The sequence below is a fragment of the Orycteropus afer genome, unplaced genomic scaffold (genome assembly GCF_000298275.1).
Source record: "Orycteropus afer afer isolate SDZICR_OR568_19922 unplaced genomic scaffold, OryAfe1.0 scaffold00006, whole genome shotgun sequence".
In the NCBI taxonomy this organism is placed as follows: Eukaryota; Metazoa; Chordata; class Mammalia; order Tubulidentata; family Orycteropodidae; genus Orycteropus; species Orycteropus afer.
The window spans coordinates 9,511,135-9,534,188 of record NW_006921593.1 but is presented as its reverse complement, the minus strand read 5'-3'; the positions used below and the strand labels follow the sequence as shown (position 1 = coordinate 9,534,188).

Sequence of the window (23,054 nt, the reverse complement as noted above, 5' to 3'; positions counted from 1 at the left end):
GGATGAGCCCGGATAAAAGCAGTTCACCCACAGGAAGAATTTAGTTGAAAGTAGTTTATGCAGAAAGATGCTCACACAAAGAACTAGGGGACTTATCTAGGCATGTCCTTAATGCTGTTGTGGTTAGGTGTCATCAAGTCGGCTCCAACTCACAGCAACCCCACGCACAACACAACAAAACACTGACCGGTCCTGCGCCACCCTCACAATCGTTGCCGTACTTGAGCCCATTGTTGCAGCCACTGTGTCAATCCATGTTGTTCAGGGTCTTCCCTTTCTCACTGACCTTCTACTTTATCAAGCATGATACCCTTTTCCAGGGACTGGTCCTTTCTGACAATATGACCAAAGTAGGTGAGATCAAGTCTGGCCATTCTTGTTTCCAAGGAGCATTCTGGCTGCACTTTTCCAGGACACATTTGTTCTTCTGTCAGTCTGTGGTATTTTCAGTATTCTATTCCCAACACAATTCAAAGACATCAACTCTTCTTCAGTCTGACTTATTCCTCATTGTCCAGCTCTCGCATGCATATGAGGTGATTGAAAATACCATGGCTTAGCTCAAACGCACCTTAACCTTAGCCTTCAAAGTGATATCTCTACTCCTTAACATTTTAGGGAGGTCTTTGCAGCACATTTGTCCAGTGCAATACATTTGATTTTTGACTGGTGCTTCCATGAGTGTCGATTGTAGATCCAAGTAAAATGAAAACCCTAACAACTTCAATCTTTTCTTCATTTACCGTGATGCTGCTTATTGGTCCAGTTGTAAGAATTTTCATTTTCTTTATGTTGAAGTGTTATCAGTACTGCAGGCTGTAGTCTTTAATCTTCATCAGTAAGTTCTTCAAGTCCTCTTCACTTTCAGTATGCAAGGTTGTGTCATCTGCATATCACAGGTTAATGAATCTTCCTCCCATCCTGATGCCATGTACTTCTTCATATAGTCCAGCTTCTTGAATTATTTGCTCAGTGTACAGACTGAATAACTATGATGAAAGGATACAACCCTGATGCACATCTTTCCTGATTTTGAGCCACACAGTCCCCTTGTTCTGTTCAAATGACAGCCTCTTGGTCTATGTAGGGAACTCTGGTGGCAGTGCCTAAGGCATTTGACTGCTAACCAGAAGGTTGGAGGTTCAAACCCACCAGCCACGCCGTGGAAGGAAGACGGGGCAATCTACTTCCATAGAGATATCGCTTCAAAAACCCAAGGAGGGGTCGCTATGAGTCAGAATTGACTTGACGGCAGTGAGTTGGTCTACGTCCTCTCATGCGGACAATGTAGTTTTCTGGAATTCCCATTCATCTCGATGTTACCCATAATTTGTTACAATGCACACAATCAAATACCTTTGCATAGTCAATGAAACACAGGTAAACATCTTTCTGGTATTCCTTGCTTTCAGCCAAGATCCAGCTGACATCAGCAATGATATTCCTTGTCCTACATCCTCTTCTGAATCCAACTTGCATTTTTGGAATTTCCCTGTCAATATGCTGCTGCAACTGTTGTTTGAATTATCTTCAGCAAAATTTTACTTGCGTGTGATATTAGTGATATTGTTTGATGATTTCCACATGCTGTTGGATCACCTTTCTTTGGACTGAGCACAAATATTGGATCTCTTTCAGTTCGTTGGCCAGGTAGCTGTCTTCCAAATTTCCTGGCATAAATGAGTAAGTGCCACCAGCACTCCATCCATTGGTTGAAGCATCTTGATGGGTGTTCCATCAATTCATGGAGCCTTGTTTTTCACCAATGCCTTCAGTGCAGCTTGGACTTCTTCCTTCAGTACCATTGGTTCTTGATCGTATGCACCTCCTGAAATGTTTGAACATTGACCAATTCTTTTCAGTACAATGACTCTGTATTCCTTCCATCTTTTTTTGAAGCTTCCTGCATCATTTGATGTTTTGCACATAGAATCTTTCAATATTGCAATTCAAGGCTTAACTTTTTCTTAAGTTCTTTCAGCTTGAGAAATGCCAAGCATGTTCTTCCCTTTTGCTTTTCTAATTTCAGGTCTTTGTACATTTCATTATAATACTTTACTTTGTCTTCTCAAGCTACCCTTTGAAATCTGTTCAGCTCTTTTATTTCATCATTCCTTTCATTCATTTTAGCTACTTGTTCAAGAGTTTTCTTCATGTTGATGTTCTTGATGTCATCCCACAACTTGTCTGGTCTTCGGTCATTGGTGTTAAATGTGTTAAACCTATTCTTCAGATGGTCTTTAAATTCAGGTGAGACATAATCAGCATCCTAATTTTCCTCAATGATTTACCAGAAATGACCAATCAGACACATGCTGTCTAATTTAACTTAGAGGCTGGGATCCTGGTATTGTCCTTTAACTACCTGTGTCTGTGACACAGGGTTGCGTGACCTTGAGTCATACATTGGCCACCATGTAACCAGATAATCCAAACTCCACAGCCAATCTTAGGACCTTTTTTAACCTGCAATTGTGTATGTTTTCTAACTGTGGTCCTTTCCCTCGTTCTCTTGTCCCGTCTACAACAGTGATGAATTGACCTATCACCAATCGTGATCTTGTGAGGAGTCCCTTTGTTCCCCGTTATATGTAACGAACACCCTTTGGTTTAGCAGATTCCATCAGCCTCTGTACAGGGTACAAGCTGACAGTTCCCTTCATTTGGAGGATTGTCTGTCTTTTTCCTGTTTAAGGCTTAAAGAAAGGGTTTCTATGGGATATTTTTGACTCTGGAGTCTTTTTCCTGAGCACAAGGTATAGTCCCACAGTGTCCACGTAGAATGTGGCCATGATGTTTCATTGACTTGGAGTCTGTCACTTACAGCTGCCAGGCATGTCGGCGTGATTTTGGTTCTTCCACCTCTAGCAGGTCAGCCAGCAGCCATTGCCCCTCCCCTTTCCTTCATTTATAGACCCTGATTTTGTTTCTGTAACAAAGCCTCAGTGGAGTGGGACCCATCCCCAAGCCCCACCAAAAAAAAAAAACAAAAAAAAAACTCACTGCCATTTTGTCAGTTCGACTCATAGAGAACCCTTCTTGGGTTTCCAAGGTAGTATCTCTATGGAAGTAGATTGCCCAGTCTTCCTTCTGAGGAGTGGCTGGTGGGTTTGAACTGCCAGCCTTCTGGTTAGCAAATGTCTTAGGCACTACGCCACCAGAGCTCCTGCCCCAAGCCCCAGGAAATGATAAAGTTTATACAGGAGCCAGTAAAGCAACTCTGTTCCCTTTTGCCAGACATTTGCTTCCTCAGCGTCCTCTGCAGCTAAGGGTGGCCTGTGACATGATCTCAGCACCGTGACACGTGAGGGAGGCTAGGAGGCTTCTGGCAGAGATTTTTTTTTTTTTTTAATTAAAAAAAAAAGGAGAGATTTTTCTTGCTCTGCTACCTTTTCTTGCGTTGAAGGCAGTTGTATGAGATAAGATGCTTAGAACCAAAGAAACCATCTTGAGGCCATAAGGCTACAAGGCTCAGAATGAAAGGCCCACATTGAAGATGGTGCCACAGAAAGCCATAAGGCAGCTGCGTCCTTAGCCCTTTATTAGCACCTGTCTCAATTGTGAGATAATTAGCTATCATTATTGTTTAAGCCACCGTTACTTGTGTATTCTGTTATTTCTAGTAAACCAGCTAGCAATGTCCAACTTCCTCTTTCAGCTTGAACTGCCCCATTAATAGCCCCTGATCAGAAAACTAGTTCTAGGTGGTCTCTTGTGCAGGGGTGGGCACTGACTAAACTAGAGGTGGTTGCCTGAAGACAGCCAAGCCACTGCTGACTAGTGACCTAAGACACGGCCCGGCATGAAAGGTAAGTGGGGCTATCAGATCCTCTCTGGAATCTGAACTCATCTTAGAGTCCAGGAATCTTCAGTGGAAGCCAAAGGTGGAAGACCACCCACCACAAGGTAGAGCAAGTCTGTGGTGGACTGAATAATGACTCCCCAAAGATGTCCCTGGTAACTAAAAATCCCTAGTAACTGAAAATACGTTACATTCCATGGTCAAAGGGACTTGGGAGATGTGGCTTAGGAAAGATTATCCTGTCCTGTCCAGCTGGGTTCGATGTTATCACAAGGGTCCTTATATGAGAGAAGCAGGCAGGCCAGAGTCAGAGGAAGGAGGTGTGACAGTTGAAGCAGAGGGTCAGACCCAGACACATATCTGAAGGTGCTGTGTTGCTGGCACTGAAGATGGAGGAAGAGGCCAACGCCAAGCCGTGCAGGAGGTTTCTAAAAGCTGAAAGAGGCAAGGGAATGAATTTTCCCCTAGAGCCTCCCCATTCCAGACTTCTGACCACCAGAACTGTATGATAATACATTTGTGTGGCTTTAAGCCACTAAGCTTATGCAAACTTGTTACAGCAGCAATGGGAAACTAATACCAATTTTGCTGCCTGCAACTGAGGTGCTGTATAGCAAAAACCTGAGAGTGGGAAGTGGTTTTGGGATTGGGATGGGGGTAGAGGAAGTGTTTTGAGGTGTATGACAGAAAAATGCTAGACAGCCTTGAACAGACTATTAGTGGAAATACGGATGTTAAAGACTGGTGGTGAGGGCCCAGAAGGAAGTGAGGAGTGGTAGAAAAAAACCTCTATTTTCTTAGAGAATAACCCATCATTGTCAGAGGAGCTGAGTGGTGAGAGGCCAAGGGCCAAGAGACCACGGACGGGGAGAGGCCTGCCTGAGGCACAGCTGAGAAGCAGCTGTCCTGACTGAAGAACTGTAGCCTGAGTCTCTCCTGAACCTGAACTGGAACCCCTGTACCCCCTAATAATATAATAAGAATGGTGAGCCATTTGTCTGAGGTCCACTTGGCCACTGCAGTGAATTATCAAACCCAGAAGAGAAGGAGAGAGTGCCATGGTAGCAATGGTTGATGTCAGAATCGGTATTTTAAAAAGAAAAAGAAAAAAAATAAAGTTGGAGGGAGGAGGCATGTCTGAGCTCTGCTCACAGGAATCCACCTCGGACTGGTGAGGCTGATCATGAGTCCCTTTGGCCCTTGTGAAGTCAGAGGAGGTCGGACGCCTCCGCCACGCCATTTTGAAGGGTGCAGCCTGGTTTCTTCTCGTTGCTTACAGTAAAACCCAAGAGTAAGGAGGTAAGTTGTGGGAGGAACTGTGAAGCAAAAAGGAGGCAGGAATTGATGATCTGGGAAATTGTCCGCCTACCCAGACTGAAAAAGAGGCTAAAAGGAAGAGATTCACTGTCAGGAAAGCATGCTGTGGAGGGGAAGGTAACCGTGCAGTTGGACCACCTTCTTCTGATGCCTCAAAAGGATCAAAAATTCAGAATATTCCCTCAGACAGGGGGCTCTTTGAAGATTAGGCATGTGATTCATGGATCCCTCAGATATCTCAGCAGAAGCCAGGAATCAAACGGGGGTGGGGGTGGAAACCACTGCCATTAAGTTGATTCCAACTCATAGCGACCCTATAGGACAGAGTAGAACTTCCCCATAGGGCTTCCAAGGCTGTAAATCTTTACGGAAGCAGACTGCCTCATCTTTCTCCCATGGAGCAGCTGGTAGGTTCAAACCACTGACCCTTTGATTAGCAGTTGCATGCTTTAACCACTGCACCACCAGAGCTCCTCTATGCTAGGAATAGAGATGGGATTATCCAGGAAAGATCTTTAGGGGAACTAATGGAGTTATTCTCCATGACATACTTGGGAGACCCATAAGGGTCTTTGTTACATGAGGATGTTATAACAGCAAAAACATTGCAAACTTGGACTGAAAGGCACAGAGAGAAGAGGAAAGTAAAGAAAGCTATCAAAGTTCTCTCAAAAGTCTGCAGGCTGCAAACAGGCTGATAAAACAACTTAGCTGCAAACATTTGTTACCCTTCAAGAGAAAGATAAACAAACAAAAAAACGACTCCAAGGGTGGAAGTGTAGGCCTGGCGGACAGATCCAAAAACCACAGAAGATAATTCCCAGGCCTTTTGGAACTCAATGGAAACTGCTGGGTTGGATTTCAGAACTGCTTGGAGCCACAAAAAAACAAACTCACTGCTGTGGAGTTGGTTCTGACTCATAGCTAGACCTCCTTGAGTTTCCGAGGCAGTATCTCTACGGAAGTAGATTGCCCAACCCTCCTTCCGAGAAGTTAGTGACTTCTTTTTTCCTTCCATTTCCTCCCTTTTAAAACTGCATCTATAACTATTATTGTGTGTGTCTCACCACTGTATTTTAGGAGCTGATGATTTACTTCATGATTTTATATGTGTGAACTCATTTATTCTTCACCACAATCGTGTGAGTTTCACAGGTATAGTATAGAGAGGAATTTTGCTCCAAGATGGAGACCCAAAGTCTCAATACCTAATTGATATGATTTAGATGATAATCTTTGGGAATTGTGATATGATGAGAGTTAGAAATTTTGGGACTTGAGTTGTTGTTGTAATTAGTTGAGACTTTTGGGGACTTTGTGATGGGGTGAAGGTATTTTGCAGGTGAGACAGATGGGCATCTTTTAGAGCCAGATGGTGGACTGTGGAATGCTGGGTAATGGCTCCCCAAAGATGCCCACGTCCTAGTCCCTGGAGCCTGTGAATAAGTTACCTTACATGGTAAAAGGGATGCTGCAGATGTGTTTAAAATAAGGATCTTCAGGTAAGGAGATGATCCTGCCTCATCCAGGTGGGTTCAAGGTAATCAGTGTCTTTATATTAAGGGAGGCAGAAGGACCAGAATCAGAAAATGTGAGATGGAAGCAGGAGGTTGGAGTCAGAGAGAGATCTGAAGATGCTTTGCTGCTGACCATGAAGATGGTAGAAGGGGCTGAAGTCAAGGAATACGGGGGCCACTAGAACCTGGGAAGGTCAAGAAAACAGATTCCCCTCAAGAGCCTCCCAAGAGAGAGCATGGCCCCATTGACACCTTGATGTTGGTTCGGTGAAACCCATTACAGACTTGACTACCACAACTGTAATATGTTTATATAGTTTTAAGCCACTAAACTTGCCATAGTTTGTTACAGTAGCAATAGGAAACCAATACAAGGTCAGATTAAGCTTTGGGGTCAACAGATGTTCAAGTTAATAACAAGAGGAGAGGAAGCCTACTGGTAGTACCACAGGGAAGAGGCTTCCTCAGGTTTGGGTGGAGTCTAGAGAAAGCTCCGTACACTCCTGCTCTCCCTGAGCAAGGGCAGGCTCGTCCCTTCTGCTCAGCTCAGACCACAAAGGGCCGACCTCATGTGTGGGAAGCTGATTTTGGTTTGGTTGAGAAAGAATCTTCTAACAGGACTGTCTAAACACAGTACCTGCGGAGGTCGGGGAGTGTCCCACTGCCAGGCACAAGCAGGCAGGCACCACAAGCAATCTTCTTGTTCACTGCATCCTAGTTCCCATTGTGTTATATGCCTTACAATCATCATTTTAATCCTTTCCCTTGTATGATGGACACAGCCAAGAAAACGCACTGCTGTCAAGTCAGATCAAACTCATAGTGACGGAAGTAGATCACCCAACCTTCCTTCCAAAGAGTGGCAAGTGGGTTTGAACCGCCAGCCTTCTGGTTAGCAATAGTTAGTTAGTAGCCTTAGGCATTACACCACCAGAGCTCCCAAGAGCCCACATTTCTGAGACCTGACTTTAGACCTTCTCAGGATCAGCACTTTTAACTCTAACGTGTACAGGAAGTACCTGGGGGAGTTTGTTAACATACATGTTGCGACCCGGTAGGTCAGGCTGATATTACTGGTCTTCAGCAATGGAACCTGATACAAGATTCATAGCAAGTTCTCGAGACCAGGGATTCTCAAACTGGCAAGCACATACACTCCCCTAGAGGACTGATGACCACACAGATAGCTGGGCCCCACCTAGAGTCAGATTCAGGACGTCTTGGGGCCTGAGAACCTGCATTTCCAACAAGGTCCCAGGTGATGATCCCGCTGGTCTGGAACCACACTTTGAGAATCACTGCCCTAGAAGATTCTGTGACCCATGACTTTGACCCTTTTTGGAATTTGGTGCTGTGTCCCAACTGTTACAGGTCTGCTTCTTTAGTTTACAGAATATTTTCACTGCTCCCAGAATAGCTTGGGAGGGGTTGTTATTCTTTGAATTTAGCCTGTTTATCTTTGTGAGTATCAGTTTCAGAGATTTCTCATCAGGATTTTGGTGAGATTGGTGTAGAAAAGCTCCTGTGTCTCTGCTGGCCCTGGAGCTCACCTTTGAACTCTTGAACAACTTACCCGGGGCAGGCCTGGCCTCAGGCACCATGCAGACTCTGTGATTTCCTCTCTAGCTGACTGATGAGGGGACCGGAGGTCAACCATTTGCCCAAAGCTGCCATGTGACAGAGCAGGGCTCAGACTCCACTCTGACTCTATGATGGTTAATTTTATGTGTCAACTGCGGTTCCCAAGCTCTGTTGGTGTAGTGGTTAAGGCATTTGGCTGCTAACCATAGGTCAGTGGTTCAAATCCACCAGCCACTCTGTGGAAGAAAGATGAAGCAGTCTGTGTAAAGATTAACAGTTTTGGAAGCCCAATGGGTGTCTGTATGAGTGAGAATTGACTTGATGACAGTGAGTTTTTACGGTTCCCAATGGTTGGGCCAAATCTTCAACTTGTTGCTGTTCTGGAGAGTAGGGTACTGTGATGTAATTACTTTACATAATGTAATCTAATGTAAGTAAACAGTCCTTTGAAAAGGGACTTTCCTTAGCCTGTGGTCTGTCTCCAGACTATAAATAGAGGTTTTGGCAAGACTTAATCTCTGTACTCTGCAGTCTTGGTCCCCTGACCTACAGATCTTGGGACATGTGCAGTGTCGGATTACCTAACCTGCAAGGTAAGCATGGGCTTCCTTGTGCTGCGGAGTGGCAAGTGAGGATGACTGAGATGAAGAATCTGTTGTGAGTACAGGTTGGCTCAATCATTTCAAGTGAGGGCAAATTTACACAACATTAAAGGGCAGGTACGAGTTGTCCATAAGTCAGATGTTCGTAACCCAGGGACTGCCTGTCTGTGCACACACATACACACAGACCTCACCATAGAGAACCCACACTAAGATAGACTCTAAAGGCTGCCCTGTGTCCTTTACACCACTGGGCCTTCCCTGTGGGTGCCTGTTTCTCAGATGCTAACCTGTGTCCTCTCTGAAGGGACTTCTTTTGACTTAGTTCCTAACTTGTAGGGAGTTGGATTTTTACAAGAACTGTTTGGACCAAGTTCTCTCCAATTGTCCCTATCTCCAATAGCAATAGGCAGATGGGGCTGTTGCCTGTGGTGGGGTCTGGTTACTTCCCACATCTTAAGTCTTGTCTCCTCACTTTGTGGGGGTGACTACAGGGCAGGGACAACCCCCTCCCATGCCCTCCCACCCCCTGGCAGAGGGGCTTTGGGCCCATCTGCCTCCCCATCTCACTCGCACAGTGAGAACAGTTGAGTCTTGAACCCTCTGCAGGAAAGTGTCTGCACCCGCGAGACTGGAGTGCCAGGACCCTCCCCTGCCAGGCACTTCCACATGCCTTGCCCTGGGCTCCCCACTTGCTGTGGCCACCCCTCCCCAGACCCCATGCTTCATAGTTAGCTGGCTTTCAGGGGCTTGCTGGCATTTATCTGTAGTCACTGTCAAAGGGCAAGGTCTTCCCTATAGGAAGCTAATCGAGTGCTTGGCGTCCAGTGTACCCAGAAGACAGCCCAGCACCAAAGCACACCGCTTCCCTGACTCTCCCAGGTCACCCCTCAGCCCTGGCACAGGCCTCTCAGCCCAGAGGACATCCTGGAATGGTGTCTGCATGGTCACAGGAGGGAGGCACTAAGCAAGGGGTGACTGAGCAGGGGAGGCTGGGGACACAACACAGAAGGCAGAACAGGCAGTCCACAGTGGAACTCCGAGGAGGTCTGAGGCAGTGGTCACTGACACCCTGTAGTGAAGGGGGCGCGCCTGCGCCGGTCCCCGCTGCAGGCTCCCCAGACCCTGGAAGTCCACCAGTGGGGCAGACAGGCTGGCGGGACACACGCGGTGGCCTCCTCTCCGGCTTTATTTGGGGACCTGGCGGGGGTAGGCCTGCTGGGCCCGCAGCAGCGCTCGCACCTGGCCGATCTGCCAGTCGACGCTGGAGCGCGCCGTGCCGCCCAGGGCGTCGTACTGCTCCACGCTGTGGCCGTAGTCCCACACGCGGCTCACGTCGCCTGCGAACAGGGGGCTGCCGGGAAAGAGGAGGTGGGCCCAGGGCAGCGGGGGCTCCCGCGGCCTCCAGGTGCCCGGGCTCAGCCTCCGGGGAGGCGGCAGAGGGAAGAGGCGGGCCGCACCTGATGGTCCCAAGCTCCTGCAGAGACAGCTGGTTGAGGGCGACCCCCTTGGTCTCCGCCATGAACACTGCTTTGCCCGAGGCCTCGTGGGCCTGGCGGAACGGCATCTGGGCGGAGGGCGGAGCAAATGACGCAGGTGTCCGCCCTCCCCGTGCTGCTCTGGAGACCCGCCCCCTTCCCGGGGGCTCGGAGGACACCCCCCCTTCCGGGGGGGAGGGGTCCGGAGGACCAGCCCACTTCTGGAGGACCCGCCCCCTTCCTGGGGTCTCGGAAGATCGCCCCCTTCTCCACCCCTTCCCACTCCGCCGCCCCACACTTACCCCTTTGCGAACCAGGTAGTAGGCGAGGTCGGTGGCCAGCATGTCAGGGCTGAGCGCCTGTACCATGTTCTCACGGTGAATCTGGGGTGGGCGGCAGTGGTGAGCCGTGGAGACCCTGGGCTGGGAGTCGACAGCCCCCAGCCAAGGCCTGTCTCCGACCAGCAGGGTGACCCCTGCCTTGGGCTGAGTTACTGTGGTCCACCTGGCCCTGCTGTCTCTGTTTGAACCATCTCCTAATTGTCGGTAATTGTTAGAGGTGCTGCTGGTACTCTACTGGGAGAAGTACCCAATAAACAAGGTAAGCAGGGGCTTCCTGTGCTTACTTACTAATCTCTAGTGAAAAAGTTCGCTTGGGTTTCACATGGGAAAGGAACGCATGGCTTGATTTCTACCCAAGATTAGTAAGTAAACACAAGGAAGCTCCGCCTTACCTTGTTTATTGGGTAATCCGACACGGATTGTATTTGTGTTTCCTAAGAGTTCTCATCTTCAGGGCAGTAGTTCTCAAACTTTAATGTACATTTGAATCACCTCGAGGGTTTATGAGAACAAAGTTACTGGGCCCACCTCCAGAGTTTCTCATTCAACAGACCAGAGGTGGAGAGAGAGAACTGCCTTTCTGCCAAGTTCCCAGGGACCACACTGAGAACCACTGCTTTTGAGAAACCTTCTGAAATATTGAAAGGACGGATGCATAAGATGTTGGAGGTTTGCTTGAAAATAATGGGGGCGGGGGTGAACAGTTAAGTATAGCTGAAATGAGGATGCCCATGAGTGATTGATTGTTGAGGCTGGGCGTTGGTACATAAAAAAGACCTCAGTCCATCCCAGGTGTGTCAGAGTAGAACTGTGTTCCATAGGGTTTTCAGTGGCTGATATTTCAGAAGTAGATTGCCAGGTCTTTGTTCCGAGGCACCTCTGGTGGACTTGGTTAGCAACTGAATGTGTTAACCCAGGTTCTCCTTGTTTCCAAGTGATGGGGAGTGAGAGGGGGGCAGTGAAGACACAGCAGAAAGGAGATGGATCGTGAGTTGTGAGTGTGGGGGCTGGGTGTTCGTGTACAGGGTTCAGTATAGATTCTCTCAAGGGTTGCATACGCTTGAAATATTCCATAATAATTAATTTTTTAGGAAATTTTATCTGGCCAGTTGACAGGACCTGGGCTCCCTTGAGCCTAATTTCCTTGCGTCCTACTGCAGCCGCTTCCACTGTGGCCCTATACTGTTCGGGCAGGAACCAGCACATAACCTCCACCCAGATCTTCAGCGGGGAGCCCACTCACAAGTCCTCTCAGGACCAGCCTCCTGGCCCTCCCACCCCGGATCACAGGGCTGAGGGGGGAGGAGGCAGGTGGGAGTGGAAGAGGGGGATGTCTTACCTGCAGTGTAGAGATGACACCAGTGGCCACCTGGAGGACAGCGCTCATGGTGTCCGCCACTTCAAACACGGCTTCCTTGTCCTCCTGGCAGGCACACGGCAGGAGGGAAGGGCTCAGTAGCCCCCAGGTACCTGCGGTCCCCACAGCCCCATCTCCAATGCCTTCCCCTGGGTACACTGAGCACCTCTCACTCCCACACCAAGGAAGAGGGGCACTCTCGGGAGGTGGCCCCTGCCTGGGATGCTAGGGCCCTGAGAAGGGCACATGTGTACCCAGGTGGGCCCACCACCCCATCCCTGCCTTGCACCTGTAAGTCCTTGTTGTAGGTGCTCGGAAGTCCCTTGAGGGTCATCAGGAGGCCAGCACACTGAGGGGAGAGTGCAGAGTGAGCCCTGGAAGTCCCCGCAGGCCCTGCTGGGCCACCCAGATACCTGCCCCGCTCCCTGCTGGCTCACCCGCCCGAAGACTCGCCCCGCCTTGCTCCGGATCAGCTCCAGGCTGTCTGGGTTTTTCTTCTGGGGCATCAGGCTGCTTCCAGTGCTGAAGACAGAGACAGCTGGTGCCGAAGGCATTCACCCAGCGCCCGGGCCGGTCTGCTGCCAGGGGCGGGGCAGGTTCAGCAGCACCGGTGGGTACAGAGGGAGGGCGGGGCAGCCTCACCTGTAGGCATCTGAGAGCTGCACGAAGCTGAATTCTTTGGTGCCGTAGAGGATGAGGTCCTCGGCCATCCTGCTGAGGTGGGTCATGCACAGGGAAGCCCAGAACAGGAACTCGGCTGCGGAAGGGAGGACAAGCAGCTGTCAGTCACCAGGCCTTTCCTGCTCCCCATCCAGCCTGGAGACCCTCTAGGAGGCACATACAGGGGTGGACAGAGGACGGACTCACCCACAAAGTCTCGTTCACTGGTGGCGTCCATACTATTGAGAGTGATGGCCCCAAAGTTCAGTTCTGGGGGAGGGGCAGGAGGCGCAGCCACGGGCCTGAGCTGGAGGCAGGGACCAGCCTCCTCCTTCCCAACTCTGACTGCCCACCACCTGCCCTGGGCCCCTCAGGGAGCAGGGACAGGCAGGGCAGGAAGTGGGGCAGGAGGCCCCCTCCGGGCCCCAGCCCCATGCCTCCTGCCACGGGCCATCCCTTGCTTCTCTAGCCTCAGTACCAGGAGGTAAATGAACTTTACCCCGGGAGCTGCCGGCCCCATCCCTCTAAGCGTATATCTGAGGCCCCAGGGTGCTGAGGGGCAGGGCATCTCACCTGCTTGGAGCAGCTCCCGGTCAACACCCAGAGGATTGCCTGCAATGGCCCCACTGCAGAGACAAGGGGTGAGAGGAACAAGGGTCAGAGATCAGGAGGTCGGAGGAGAGGGGGATGTGGGTTGCTGGCGGCCCAGGTGGTCGGAGGCCAGGGGTCACCAGGCAGCTGGGGCTCGACAGGTAGGCTCTGGCACACACGTGTGACACACACACACACACCCAGGGCACCAGCCTGAGCTCAGCCCCCTCCCCGGCCCAGTCACCTCAGGCAAGGGACAGGGCCAGCTGTGGGCAGCTGACTGGGCTCACTAGGAGTCCCCAGGAAGAGCCCCGCCCTGCGCTGACAGCTGGTTGTCCCTGTCAATGTCTGCCCCGTCTTCAAGGACCCACTCAGGGCCCTCTGCTCAGCCTGAGAGGGACAGGGTGTAGGCTCCCCGGGGTCCTGTCCTCCTCTGTCCTTCCCCACTCCCCCCACTGCCCAGGCCACCTGTCTGGGCCGTGCCCCGCCCACAGCACGGGGAGGGCTTGCACTCACCTCCCCAGGGGTAAGACGTTGATGCGCTTCTGCACCTCCAGCAGACGCTCTGAGTCCCGGGTTAACGCCACCGCGTGGCTGGGGGGACAGGGCAACCAGCAGGGCAGCCCGTCCGCCCCATCCCTGCTCCTCGGCGGGGCCGTCAGCCGCACCCCAGCCCCCACCCCGCTCACCTCAGGATCCAGTGGCTCCAGCGGATGGGCTGAGCCCTCTGCAGGTGTGTGTAGCCTGGGAAGAGGACGTCCCGTTCCCTGCAGGGGAGGAGAAGGGGCTGGGATTGGCGTGGCTGGGGTGGGCACCGGACCCTGCAGTCCTGGGCCACTACAGGCAGCAGCAGCGGGCCATCAAGGGTCTGTGTACACGAGGGACACATCCCAGGGGCAGTGGGAGGTGTGAGCTGAGGATGTGGCCAGGGCTGTGAGGCCTCCTGGGATCAAGGATCATGTGTGGGTCGTGCCTTGAGCTGGGGTTCTTTCCAGCTGGGCAGCAGACCCAACTGCAGGGCCAGAGCAGGAGGCGCACAGAGGGGGTGTCCTCTGGCAGTGGGCACATGGGGAGTGTTTATGAGCACACTGGCCAACCTGGAGGACCCCAGACACAGCGGGGCAGAGGCACAGATGCTGTGGGCAAGGATTCCATTCATTTTTCTTGACTGTAACAGCTCCATTGTTGTGAATCGGCCCCTGACTCACAGTGACAACGGGATGCTGCCCGATCCTGGACTGGCCCCATGTTCTGCGGATCGGACCGCTGTGATCTGTGGGGTTATCCGGCGCTGATTTTTGGAGGCAGCTCCCCCATCTGTCGAGTCTGGAAACCTCCGGTCAGCCTCACAGCAGCATGCCAGCTTCCACCAACAGACAGGCAGTGGCTGTGTGTGAGGCGAACTGGCAGGGAATCGAACCTGGGTCCCCCATGTGGAAGGAGAGAATTCTATCCCTGAACCACACCACTGACTGCTCCCATACCATTCAGGTCACCCACGTAAAGTTAGAACTCACCTTAGGGAATGCTTTAGTGTCCTACCCTCCCGTTAAACCCACTGCCACCAAGTCAATTCCGACTCCTAGCAACCCTGTAGGACAGAGTAGGACTGCCCCCCGAGGGATTCCAAGGCTGTAAATCTGACCGTTCGCTTAACAGTCGAGTGCTCAACTGCTGTGCCACCGGGAGTCCTTGTACAACCATCACCCGAATCAATTTTAGAGCATTTCCATCATCCCAAAGAAAAGCCAGCATCCACCAACTGTCACTCAACTGCCCCAGCCTCCTTGGAAGGGATGGTTCTTTTGCCCTTGTTTTCCCAGGTGGCTGAGGTCTGTGAACCTGGGGGCCACAGGGAGTTGGGAAGAGGAGGTCCCCCCGTCTCTGCTAACTAGGGACATCTCAGCAGTTTCTTAGGTCTACAGGGAGCAAGACATCCGATAGTCGCAGGAGGCACAGCTGGGAAGAGAGGACAGGAGGCAGCCTGGGTCTGCCCTATGCCAGCTGTGCTAGGTGGGGGCGGGGTGCAGGCTGGGCAGTGATTCTGTGGTGTCCAGTAGCCGTGTGTGTTGCTGTTATGTGCCGTCGAGTCGGCCCCGACTCATAGCGACCCCTCCTTGGGTTTCCGAGGCAGTATCACTACGGAAGTAGGATTGCCCAACCTTCCTTCCGAGGAGTGGCTGGTGGGTTTGAACCGCCAGCCGTCTGGTTAGCAGGCAAGTGTCTTAGCCACTATGCTACCAGAGCTCCCCCGTGTAGTCGATCGCAAATCATGAGGACTCCACCCACGTGTGTCAGACCAGAATTGTGATCCACAGATTTTCAGGGACAGATTTTTGAGAAGTAGATCACCAGACCTGTCTTCCAAGGGACCTTTGTGGACTTGACCCTCCAACCTCTTGTTAAATACATTAGCCATTTCTAACACCCAGGGACTCTACCCCAGGCACAGCCAGTCCCTTTTCCTCAGGCAGTTCTTGTCAGCACGTCCTCAAAGGGCAAACTTTCTTTCGGTTGCAAGCAATGCCCCCTCCTGGCTGGCTGCTGCCCTCTCTAGGTGCAGGAGTTCCGGCAGCCCGTGCCCTGGGCTTGGCTCCGGTTCCCGGTTCAGCCCTGCCTTCTAGGCCTGCTGCTGTTCAGGCTGCAGGGCTCCGAGGGGCGGAGACCCCGGCTACCTTGGTGCCCCTCTGTACCACGTGGGGGCGCTCGGGAGACTCACGCTTCCGCCCGGTCCACCATGCTCCTGATGAGCTCCCGGAGGAGGGCCGACAGTGACGAGCACGTCTGCCGCATCCACAGCCGAAGGTCGGTGACCACCTGCGGGTGGGCGGGCGGAGGGGGCGGCGCTCAGGGCGGACCCCAGCCTGGCGCAAGGTGGGGAGGGCACGGGGAAGGCGCGCGGGTGGGGGGTGGCTGGCGGCACCTGGTCGTTCCGGCTTCGCCCCGTATGCAGCTTCCCTGCCGTCTCACCGATGAGCTCCTGGGGGTGGAGGCGTATGGGGTCACCTTAGAGGATGTGAGGACAGGCTCCCTATCGGCTCTCTTGCCCCTCATCCCGCCCCAGGGACCCTAAACTCAAAAAACCAAACTCACTACGCACTTAGGGGTCGTGCCTGCACTCTGCAAGCGTGGGAAGGAACCAGAATGGCGTCTGGCCCAGAGGGGCCAGCGAGGCAGGAGGGGGTGAGGCAGGAGGGGGTCGTACCTTCAGCCGCCTCTCATTGGCTGTGTGGATGTCCTCATCATTGGGGTGTAGTTTGAAGGTGCCCTGGGCCCACTCCTCAGCCACCTGTGGTGAATGGCAGCACCCCAGGGTCAGGCTGCAAGAGGGTCCCATCCTGATCACAGCTGGTGCCCACACAGGAGCTGAGTTCATGGCAGAGAGCTGGCACAGCCCCTCCTAGAGGAACGCACCTGCCCATGACTCTGGGGCCATAGAGGATGACAAGGGACAGTTCCCATAGACATGGCAAAATAGCACCTCTCGGCAGGTGATTTACCCCAGGTGCCCGGCACGTACTCATTACGTGGTGACGTACACAGTTCGGCTGATACTAGAGTTGGTGCTTGGGGGTCAGCTGGGAGCGTGGGGCCCAGGAGCAGGGCCTGGGAGAGACGCGGGCACGAGCACTACCTTGTCCAGGCCGTGCAGGATCTGGTCCATTTCGGCCGTGGTGAGGATCCCCGCCTTGTGCAGGCCCTTGCTGTAGGCCTTGCTTCCCTGCACGTCCACCTCCCACAGGTTCCGGTCGTAGTCGATGGACGAGTTGAACTTCTCCATGATGGGGTCCACGGAGCCCACAAACCGGCCACCCCACAGCTTCCCGCTCTGGCCAGAAGAACAGGAATGTTACCACGTGTGATGGTGGTGGGGGCCAGTGGGCAGGACTGTTCCCATCAGACAGATGAGGAAGCTGAGGTCCAGAGGCACTCAGGGAGGGAGGAGAGGAACGTGACCACGCCTGGAAGTTAGGGGTTTTTTCTGACACATGGCACTGCACCCAGGCAGTGGTGGGAGGGTCTCAGGCACCCCTGGGAGTACAGCAGAGCTGCTGGAACTTTTTCTGTTTCTGTTACCCTGGAACCTAGAGTTTGAGCCCGGCTCTGCTGTCTGATGACAAGGGCTAGCGTGTACTGCATCCTTATGGTGTGCCAGGCACCGTTCTAAGTGCCATGTTCTGACGTGGGTACCAGAGCTATCCCACAACACAGAGGAGAGAACCAAAGCTCGGTGCAGTTACACAGCTTGCCCACACTGGGGTGGGAAGCCAGGACGGAGGCCAGCTGTTTTGCTCACGTGCTCACCCCTATGTTCTGTGAGGCCTCTCTGCTTGGCTCTGCCTTCCTGGACTTTGGCTGCAGAGACAGGCTGGGCCTCCAGTGAGGTAAGGAGGCACCTGAGGGCCCCTACCAGGTACAATTACCCATCTCTCTTGCCCACCCCCACCACTCCACTGGCTCTGGAGAGCAACCCAACATACCCCTGGGCACTGGCCTTCCAGGAGGTTGCTAGCTGACCCCTGCCCAGGAGCCAAGGGCAGAGGGAGGTACCAGAGGCACCTTTTGAAAGAGAACATAGGTCAGGGCATAGGGCAGTTGCCAAACCCAAACCAAACCAGCTGCCGATGAGTTGATTCCACTCATGATGACCCCGTGTGTACAGAGCACAGCTGTGTTCCACGGGGTTTCAAAGGCTGTGACCTTTCAGATTAGGTTGCCAGGCCTGCCTTCTGAGGTACGTCGGGGTGGACTTGAACTGCCAACCTTCCAGTTAGTGGTTGAGCAGTTCATCATTTGTGGCACCCAGAGATCCTGGGGCAGGTGAGGGGGTGCCAAGCATCTGGGAAGCAGCTCAAGCAGACTGGGAGGAGACTTTGTCGGGATGGAAGGTGGGTATGTTGGTTAAATGGCATCTTTTCTATGGGGTGGGGATACACTGGTCCCTGGGGACACATGTCCTCCTCCGTACCCCCCACAATGCCTTGACTTCTGTTAGCCACTTGACACTGGGCATATTACATTGTTATTAGGTTTGTTGTCAGTTCCGACTCATGGCCATCCCAAGTACAACAGAACGAAACACTGCTCGGCTCTGCGCCATCCCCACAATCATTGCTGTGTTTGAGCCCATTGTTGTAGCCACTGTGTCAATCCATCCATATAACGTCTCACCTCAGAGCTGCCTCCCTGGATGACAGTGTAATGACAGGACCTATCTGATGAGTTGCTTGTGCGCATGTGATTAGATAATATTCACAAAGTGAACACACAGCACGTGCAAGCTACCACTAAGGGAGGGGCGGGGCTGCAGGCCTTAGCTCCACTCGTTCCTGGGTGCACCACCAGGGGTGTCAGCCCAGCTCCGGCCCGGGCTGTGAGCGGGCCCCGCAGTGCCCAGCCATCCTGGCTGCCAAGGACTCTGCCCCCGCAGCCTTTTGCACTGGACCCTCCCTGGACCCCAGACCCCTGTGCTGCATCGCCAGCCAGGCACCACCTGGGCCCCGGGCCCGACCAGCCAGTCAAGATCGGGAGCCAGGAGGTCTGGCACTACCTCCACAGACAGCTTTGTGCGGCTCCCTACCCGGGTTAGTAGTAATAACACCACCTACTGATAAGCAGGGGCTGGAGCCAAAGCAATTAGTGCCAACCCACAGGACTGCCTGGGGCGAGCAGGGGTCACCTGGGGCCCTGGTCTCCTGAGAGCAGCCCACTCTGCCCTGCCACCAAGCCCCCACCCCAGGAAATGGCCCAAGTCAGGTGAGGGGCAAGGAGGCCTGAGTGTGGTGAGAGGGCGTGGCTCCAAGCCAGGGCACATCTGGGCCAGAGTGATGCCTCCAGGGCACTAAGCTGGGCTAGGATGAATGAGCAACAGCCAATTTGGGACACACAAGGGATGTATCAGTGTAGTTACTGTTAGTGTGATTATAGACAGCAACAACAGTTGCGATGGAGCAGACTCCGACCCGTGGTGCCCCCATATGTTCAGAGTAGAACTGTGCTGCACAAGGCTTCCAAGGGCTGACCATAAGCAGATCACCAGGCCTTGCTTTGCAGGCGCCTGTGGGTCCACTTGAACCTTGCAGCCTTTTGGTGAGCAAATGCATCAACCGCTTGCAATACCCAGGTACCCCCTTGGCTGAGCACCTGCTACAGTATGGCCCTGTGCCAGGCAATTCATATGCACCACTCCTAAGCCTTACACCCTCCTGGGATGTGGGCACTGTCTCCCCTATTTGACTAAAGAGGGGACACACTCCAAGAGATCAAGTGACTTTGGTTCAGAAATCAAGTCTGTTTGGCTCCAAAGTCCAGGCCCTGCCTCCCTGCCCTGGACCACGACCCAGACAGAGCCTGACAGCCATTCTTTTTATACAGGCTAGCAGGCAGATGAGGTGACTGGAATCCAGACCTCCTGCTTCCCTCCCTGAGCACCCTCCATTAGCATCAAGCAAATGGTCCCTTTTATCTGACAGGTTCAAAGCCATGCTTCCACAGGATTCCATATAGAGGAAGGCAGGCAACCCTCCCCATTTGACAGATAGAACAACTGAGGTCCAAGAAAATGGGTGCCGCCACTGCTGCTGAGAAGAAGGCAGAGAGAGCCCAGACTTCTGGGGGAAGGCCAGCAGCTAGTGAGCCCTGGGGACCAGACCCTGGGGGTACCACGGCTCTTTCCACATCCCAGAGTGAGACCAGGGCAGTGCAGGGCTGAGCGCCGGGACTGACCAGGGGGCGCGGGGAGCATGGAATGACAGGTAGGGCTTGGTCCTAGCGAGGGGGTCACCTTCCCGCAGTAGCGTGAGTGGTGCCTTTGTCGTACGGGCCACTTGGGTGATGGGGGCACCGGTGACTCCCCGTAGAAGGCCTGCCCGGGCTTCGGCAGGTGCGCCTGCAGCAGAGGCGGCTGGCAGCAGGCGTGGCCCGGGTGGCCCCGTGCGCATGTCCCAGGCCGGGCTGGCTCCGGGGGCGCCCCTGCCCCTCGCGTGGAGGCTGCAGGACCAGGGTCTCCGTGGCCCGGCTCACCTCCGAAGCCATGTTGGGTGGGTCCCTCGTAGTCCGGAGCCTCGGTCCTCTGGATCTGGAAGACAAGACGGGACTGACTACCTGCGCAGTCCGCGGCCTCAGCCCCAGGGCAAGCGAATGGGCAGCGTCCCGTGCGCGGCAGGGCTCGGCGTCCTGCTCCCTCCGGGGTCGCGCGCACTCACCTCCGCAGGCGGAGTGGTTGGTCCCCAGTCGCCGCCCGCCAGGCTTTTCTGGCCCGGGGGAGGTGTCCAGCCGAGCCCCGCCCATCCCCGCCCCTGGTGGCCAGCACACCAATCCGACGCTGCCCCTGGAGGTGGGCGTTGCCCCTTCTAGCCAATCCCGGGTGTGGGCGGGGGCTTTCCCCAGCGCGGCTCCCGCCCAAGGACTCGGTTGGGGCCAGTGAGGGTGGGGCTCGACGTCAGCGCCCAGGTCATCAGACGAACTAGGAGTAGAGGCGGTGACACCGGGCCTGGCAGGCTCACAAAATACGTGCTCATCCTTTTGACAAACGCGCACTTGTCGCTGGGGCCCGCCAATCAATCGGCTTCCACCTCTTGGCGACCCCAGCCACCACACAACCGAAAGGCTGCCGGCCCTGCGCCTTCTTCGTGGTAGGTATGGATCCAATCACGAGGTTTGCATTGGCTGATTTGCGGAAGACATTCTCAGGCCCTTCCTCCTTCCTAGTCCATGTTAGCCTGGAAGCTCTGCCGGAACCTGTTCATCACAGCAAGATACAAGCAAGCTTCCTCTGGTGACTGCGGGTGAGGTTGTGCCAACCAAGACACAGGGAAAATGAGCGTAAGGAGTGACACTTGTCTTCAAGGAGTTCTAATAAGCACAGACAGGGTGCGTGGGGAACACAGAGGGGAACACAGATGAAGAAGACTCATGTACATGTACTTGAGATGAAAGATGAGGGGGCAGTCTGGGCAAAGGCTGGGAGGCCTGCTTGAAGACCAGAAAATGGTCAGAATAGCTACAGCAAAAGGTCAGGGGCCCCAGGTGTCGGGGAGAAGAGGCCGGAGCTTAGCTGGAGACTAGGTGGGGATTGGCTCTGAGTGCCAACGGGGCTAGTTTTTCTTGTGGACCTCACACACAATGAAAGGAAAGGTTGCCCGGTTCCCAGGCCTGCACCGTCCGGTGATCCGGTGTGGGTGGGAACTTTGTGAGTTTTCACTGGCTGGTTTTGGCAAGTATGTTGCCAGGCCTTTCCTCCTAGTCTGTCCTGGCCTGGGAGCTGGCTCAGGCACAGCGACCACCCATCTGTCAGTGGATGTTTGAACAGGTTTCAGCGGAGCTTCCAGAGCAGGAGGAAAGGCCTGGAAATCTTCCAAAAATCAACCAGTGACAGATCACAACCATCTGATCCATCATGTACGGGGTCACCGTGAATCAGAGCCAACCCGATGGCAGCTAACAACAACAATAGTGTGCCAGGCAGTAAGTGAAACATCTTATATTCATTATTTCCTTAAATTGTCCCAGTCAGTCACCCCTTGAGGTCAATGCTGTAATTATTCCAATTCTACTGATAAGGACAGAACTAACAGATCTGTCCTGGAGGAAGTGCAGCCAGAATGCTCCTTGGAAGCAAGAATGGCCAGACTTCGTCTCACCTATTTTGGTCATGTTGTAAGAAGGGACCATTCCCTGGAAAAGGATGTCATGCTTGGTAGGGTGGAGGGTCGACGAAAGAGGGGGAGGCCTTCAACGAGATGGATTGACACGGTGGCTGCGATGATGGGCTCAAGTATAGCAGGGATTGTGGGGTTGGTGCGGGATCGGGCAGTGTTTCGTTGTGCTGTGCATGGGGTCGCTATGAGTCGGAAACGACTTGATGGCACTTAACAACAACAACAACTGATAAGGAAACTGGGAGAGATGGAGTAACTTGCCCAAAATGCCCAGCTAGGAAGTGGCAGAGGTGGGAGTTGAACCCAGGCAGTCTTGGCTGCAGAATTCACTCTGTGCAGACCAGCAATCACATTTACGTGGGGAGCATGCCAAGAGGTTTTTGTTGAAAAATAATTACCCGAGGGATCAAATTAAGAAACTAATGGGCTAATAGGATCATTACTAAATCTCACATAACGATCGCTTGCCTTCACAGCCCTTGTGGTGAAAACAAAAGTCTGATGAGAAGTCTTGAAGACCTGTGGGTTACCATACTCGTAACTTGCTGAATTCAGATTGGCCACACATACATGGTTTCAGTGTGGCAGGAGCCACCAGGAAGAAGGCTGTAGGGAATGGCAAGAGCCCCAATCTTGTTAATGGAGATAGTTGGTGACCAAGCCCGGGCAGAGCCTCACTGCCAAGTCTTCACTTCAGAAGGGCTCAGGTGACAGTTCCCAGAGTGACGTACACACGGTGATGGACTCATGGAGTCAGAGAGCCGCGGTGGAATCAAGCTGCATCGCTCCTTGTGTGAAATCTTGGGTAAGTTAACTCTTTTGAGCTTCAGTAAAAAGGAGGTAAATATGGAAGACCAAAGAAGAATTGAGGCCTTTGAATTATGGTGTTGGTGAAAAATATTAAATATACCATGGACTGCCAGTGGAACACACAAATCTGTCTTGGAAGAAGTACAGCCAGAATGGTCCTTAGAGGCAAGGATGGCGAGATTTCATCTCACGTACTTTGGACATGTTATCAGGAGGGACTGGTCCATCGTGCTTGGCCAGTGAAAAAGGAAGACCCTCAATGAGATGGATTGACACAGTGGCTGCAAAGATGGCGACAATTGTGAGGCTGGTGCAGGACTGAGCGGTGGTTTGTTTTG

General features: G+C 53.1%; 2 protein-coding genes across 2 annotated transcripts in view; one reads left to right on the top strand and one right to left on the bottom strand.

Annotated features, from left to right (window-relative positions):
- Nucleotides 1-20,536, bottom strand: part of ASL (argininosuccinate lyase) — a 32,307-nt gene extending 11,771 nt beyond the window's left edge. Inside the window, exons 1-17 of the mRNA XM_042781062.1 lie at nucleotides 20,452-20,536; nucleotides 20,031-20,350; nucleotides 16,881-17,075; nucleotides 16,452-16,535; nucleotides 16,170-16,226; nucleotides 15,966-16,063; nucleotides 13,936-14,013; nucleotides 13,763-13,840; nucleotides 13,229-13,281; nucleotides 12,863-12,925; nucleotides 12,638-12,752; nucleotides 12,433-12,517; nucleotides 12,285-12,344; nucleotides 11,978-12,061; nucleotides 10,600-10,680; nucleotides 10,280-10,386; nucleotides 10,020-10,173 (exon numbers count right to left, since the gene is read on the bottom strand). Of these exons, the coding sequence (XP_042636996.1) occupies nucleotides 10,020-10,173; nucleotides 10,280-10,386; nucleotides 10,600-10,680; nucleotides 11,978-12,061; nucleotides 12,285-12,344; nucleotides 12,433-12,517; nucleotides 12,638-12,752; nucleotides 12,863-12,925; nucleotides 13,229-13,281; nucleotides 13,763-13,840; nucleotides 13,936-14,013; nucleotides 15,966-16,063; nucleotides 16,170-16,226; nucleotides 16,452-16,535; nucleotides 16,881-17,075; nucleotides 20,031-20,350; nucleotides 20,452-20,536 (1,797 nt within the window). The remainder of the gene's footprint in view (nucleotides 1-10,019; nucleotides 10,174-10,279; nucleotides 10,387-10,599; nucleotides 10,681-11,977; nucleotides 12,062-12,284; nucleotides 12,345-12,432; nucleotides 12,518-12,637; nucleotides 12,753-12,862; nucleotides 12,926-13,228; nucleotides 13,282-13,762; nucleotides 13,841-13,935; nucleotides 14,014-15,965; nucleotides 16,064-16,169; nucleotides 16,227-16,451; nucleotides 16,536-16,880; nucleotides 17,076-20,030; nucleotides 20,351-20,451) is intronic.
- A 423-nt stretch (nucleotides 20,537-20,959) lies between these two features.
- LOC103196869 (CGRP receptor component) overlaps nucleotides 20,960-23,054 on the top strand; it is a 45,040-nt gene continuing 42,945 nt past the window's right edge. Inside the window, exon 1 of the mRNA XM_042781058.1 lies at nucleotides 20,960-21,033. Coding sequence (XP_042636992.1) covers nucleotides 20,960-21,033 — 74 coding nt within the window. The remainder of the gene's footprint in view (nucleotides 21,034-23,054) is intronic.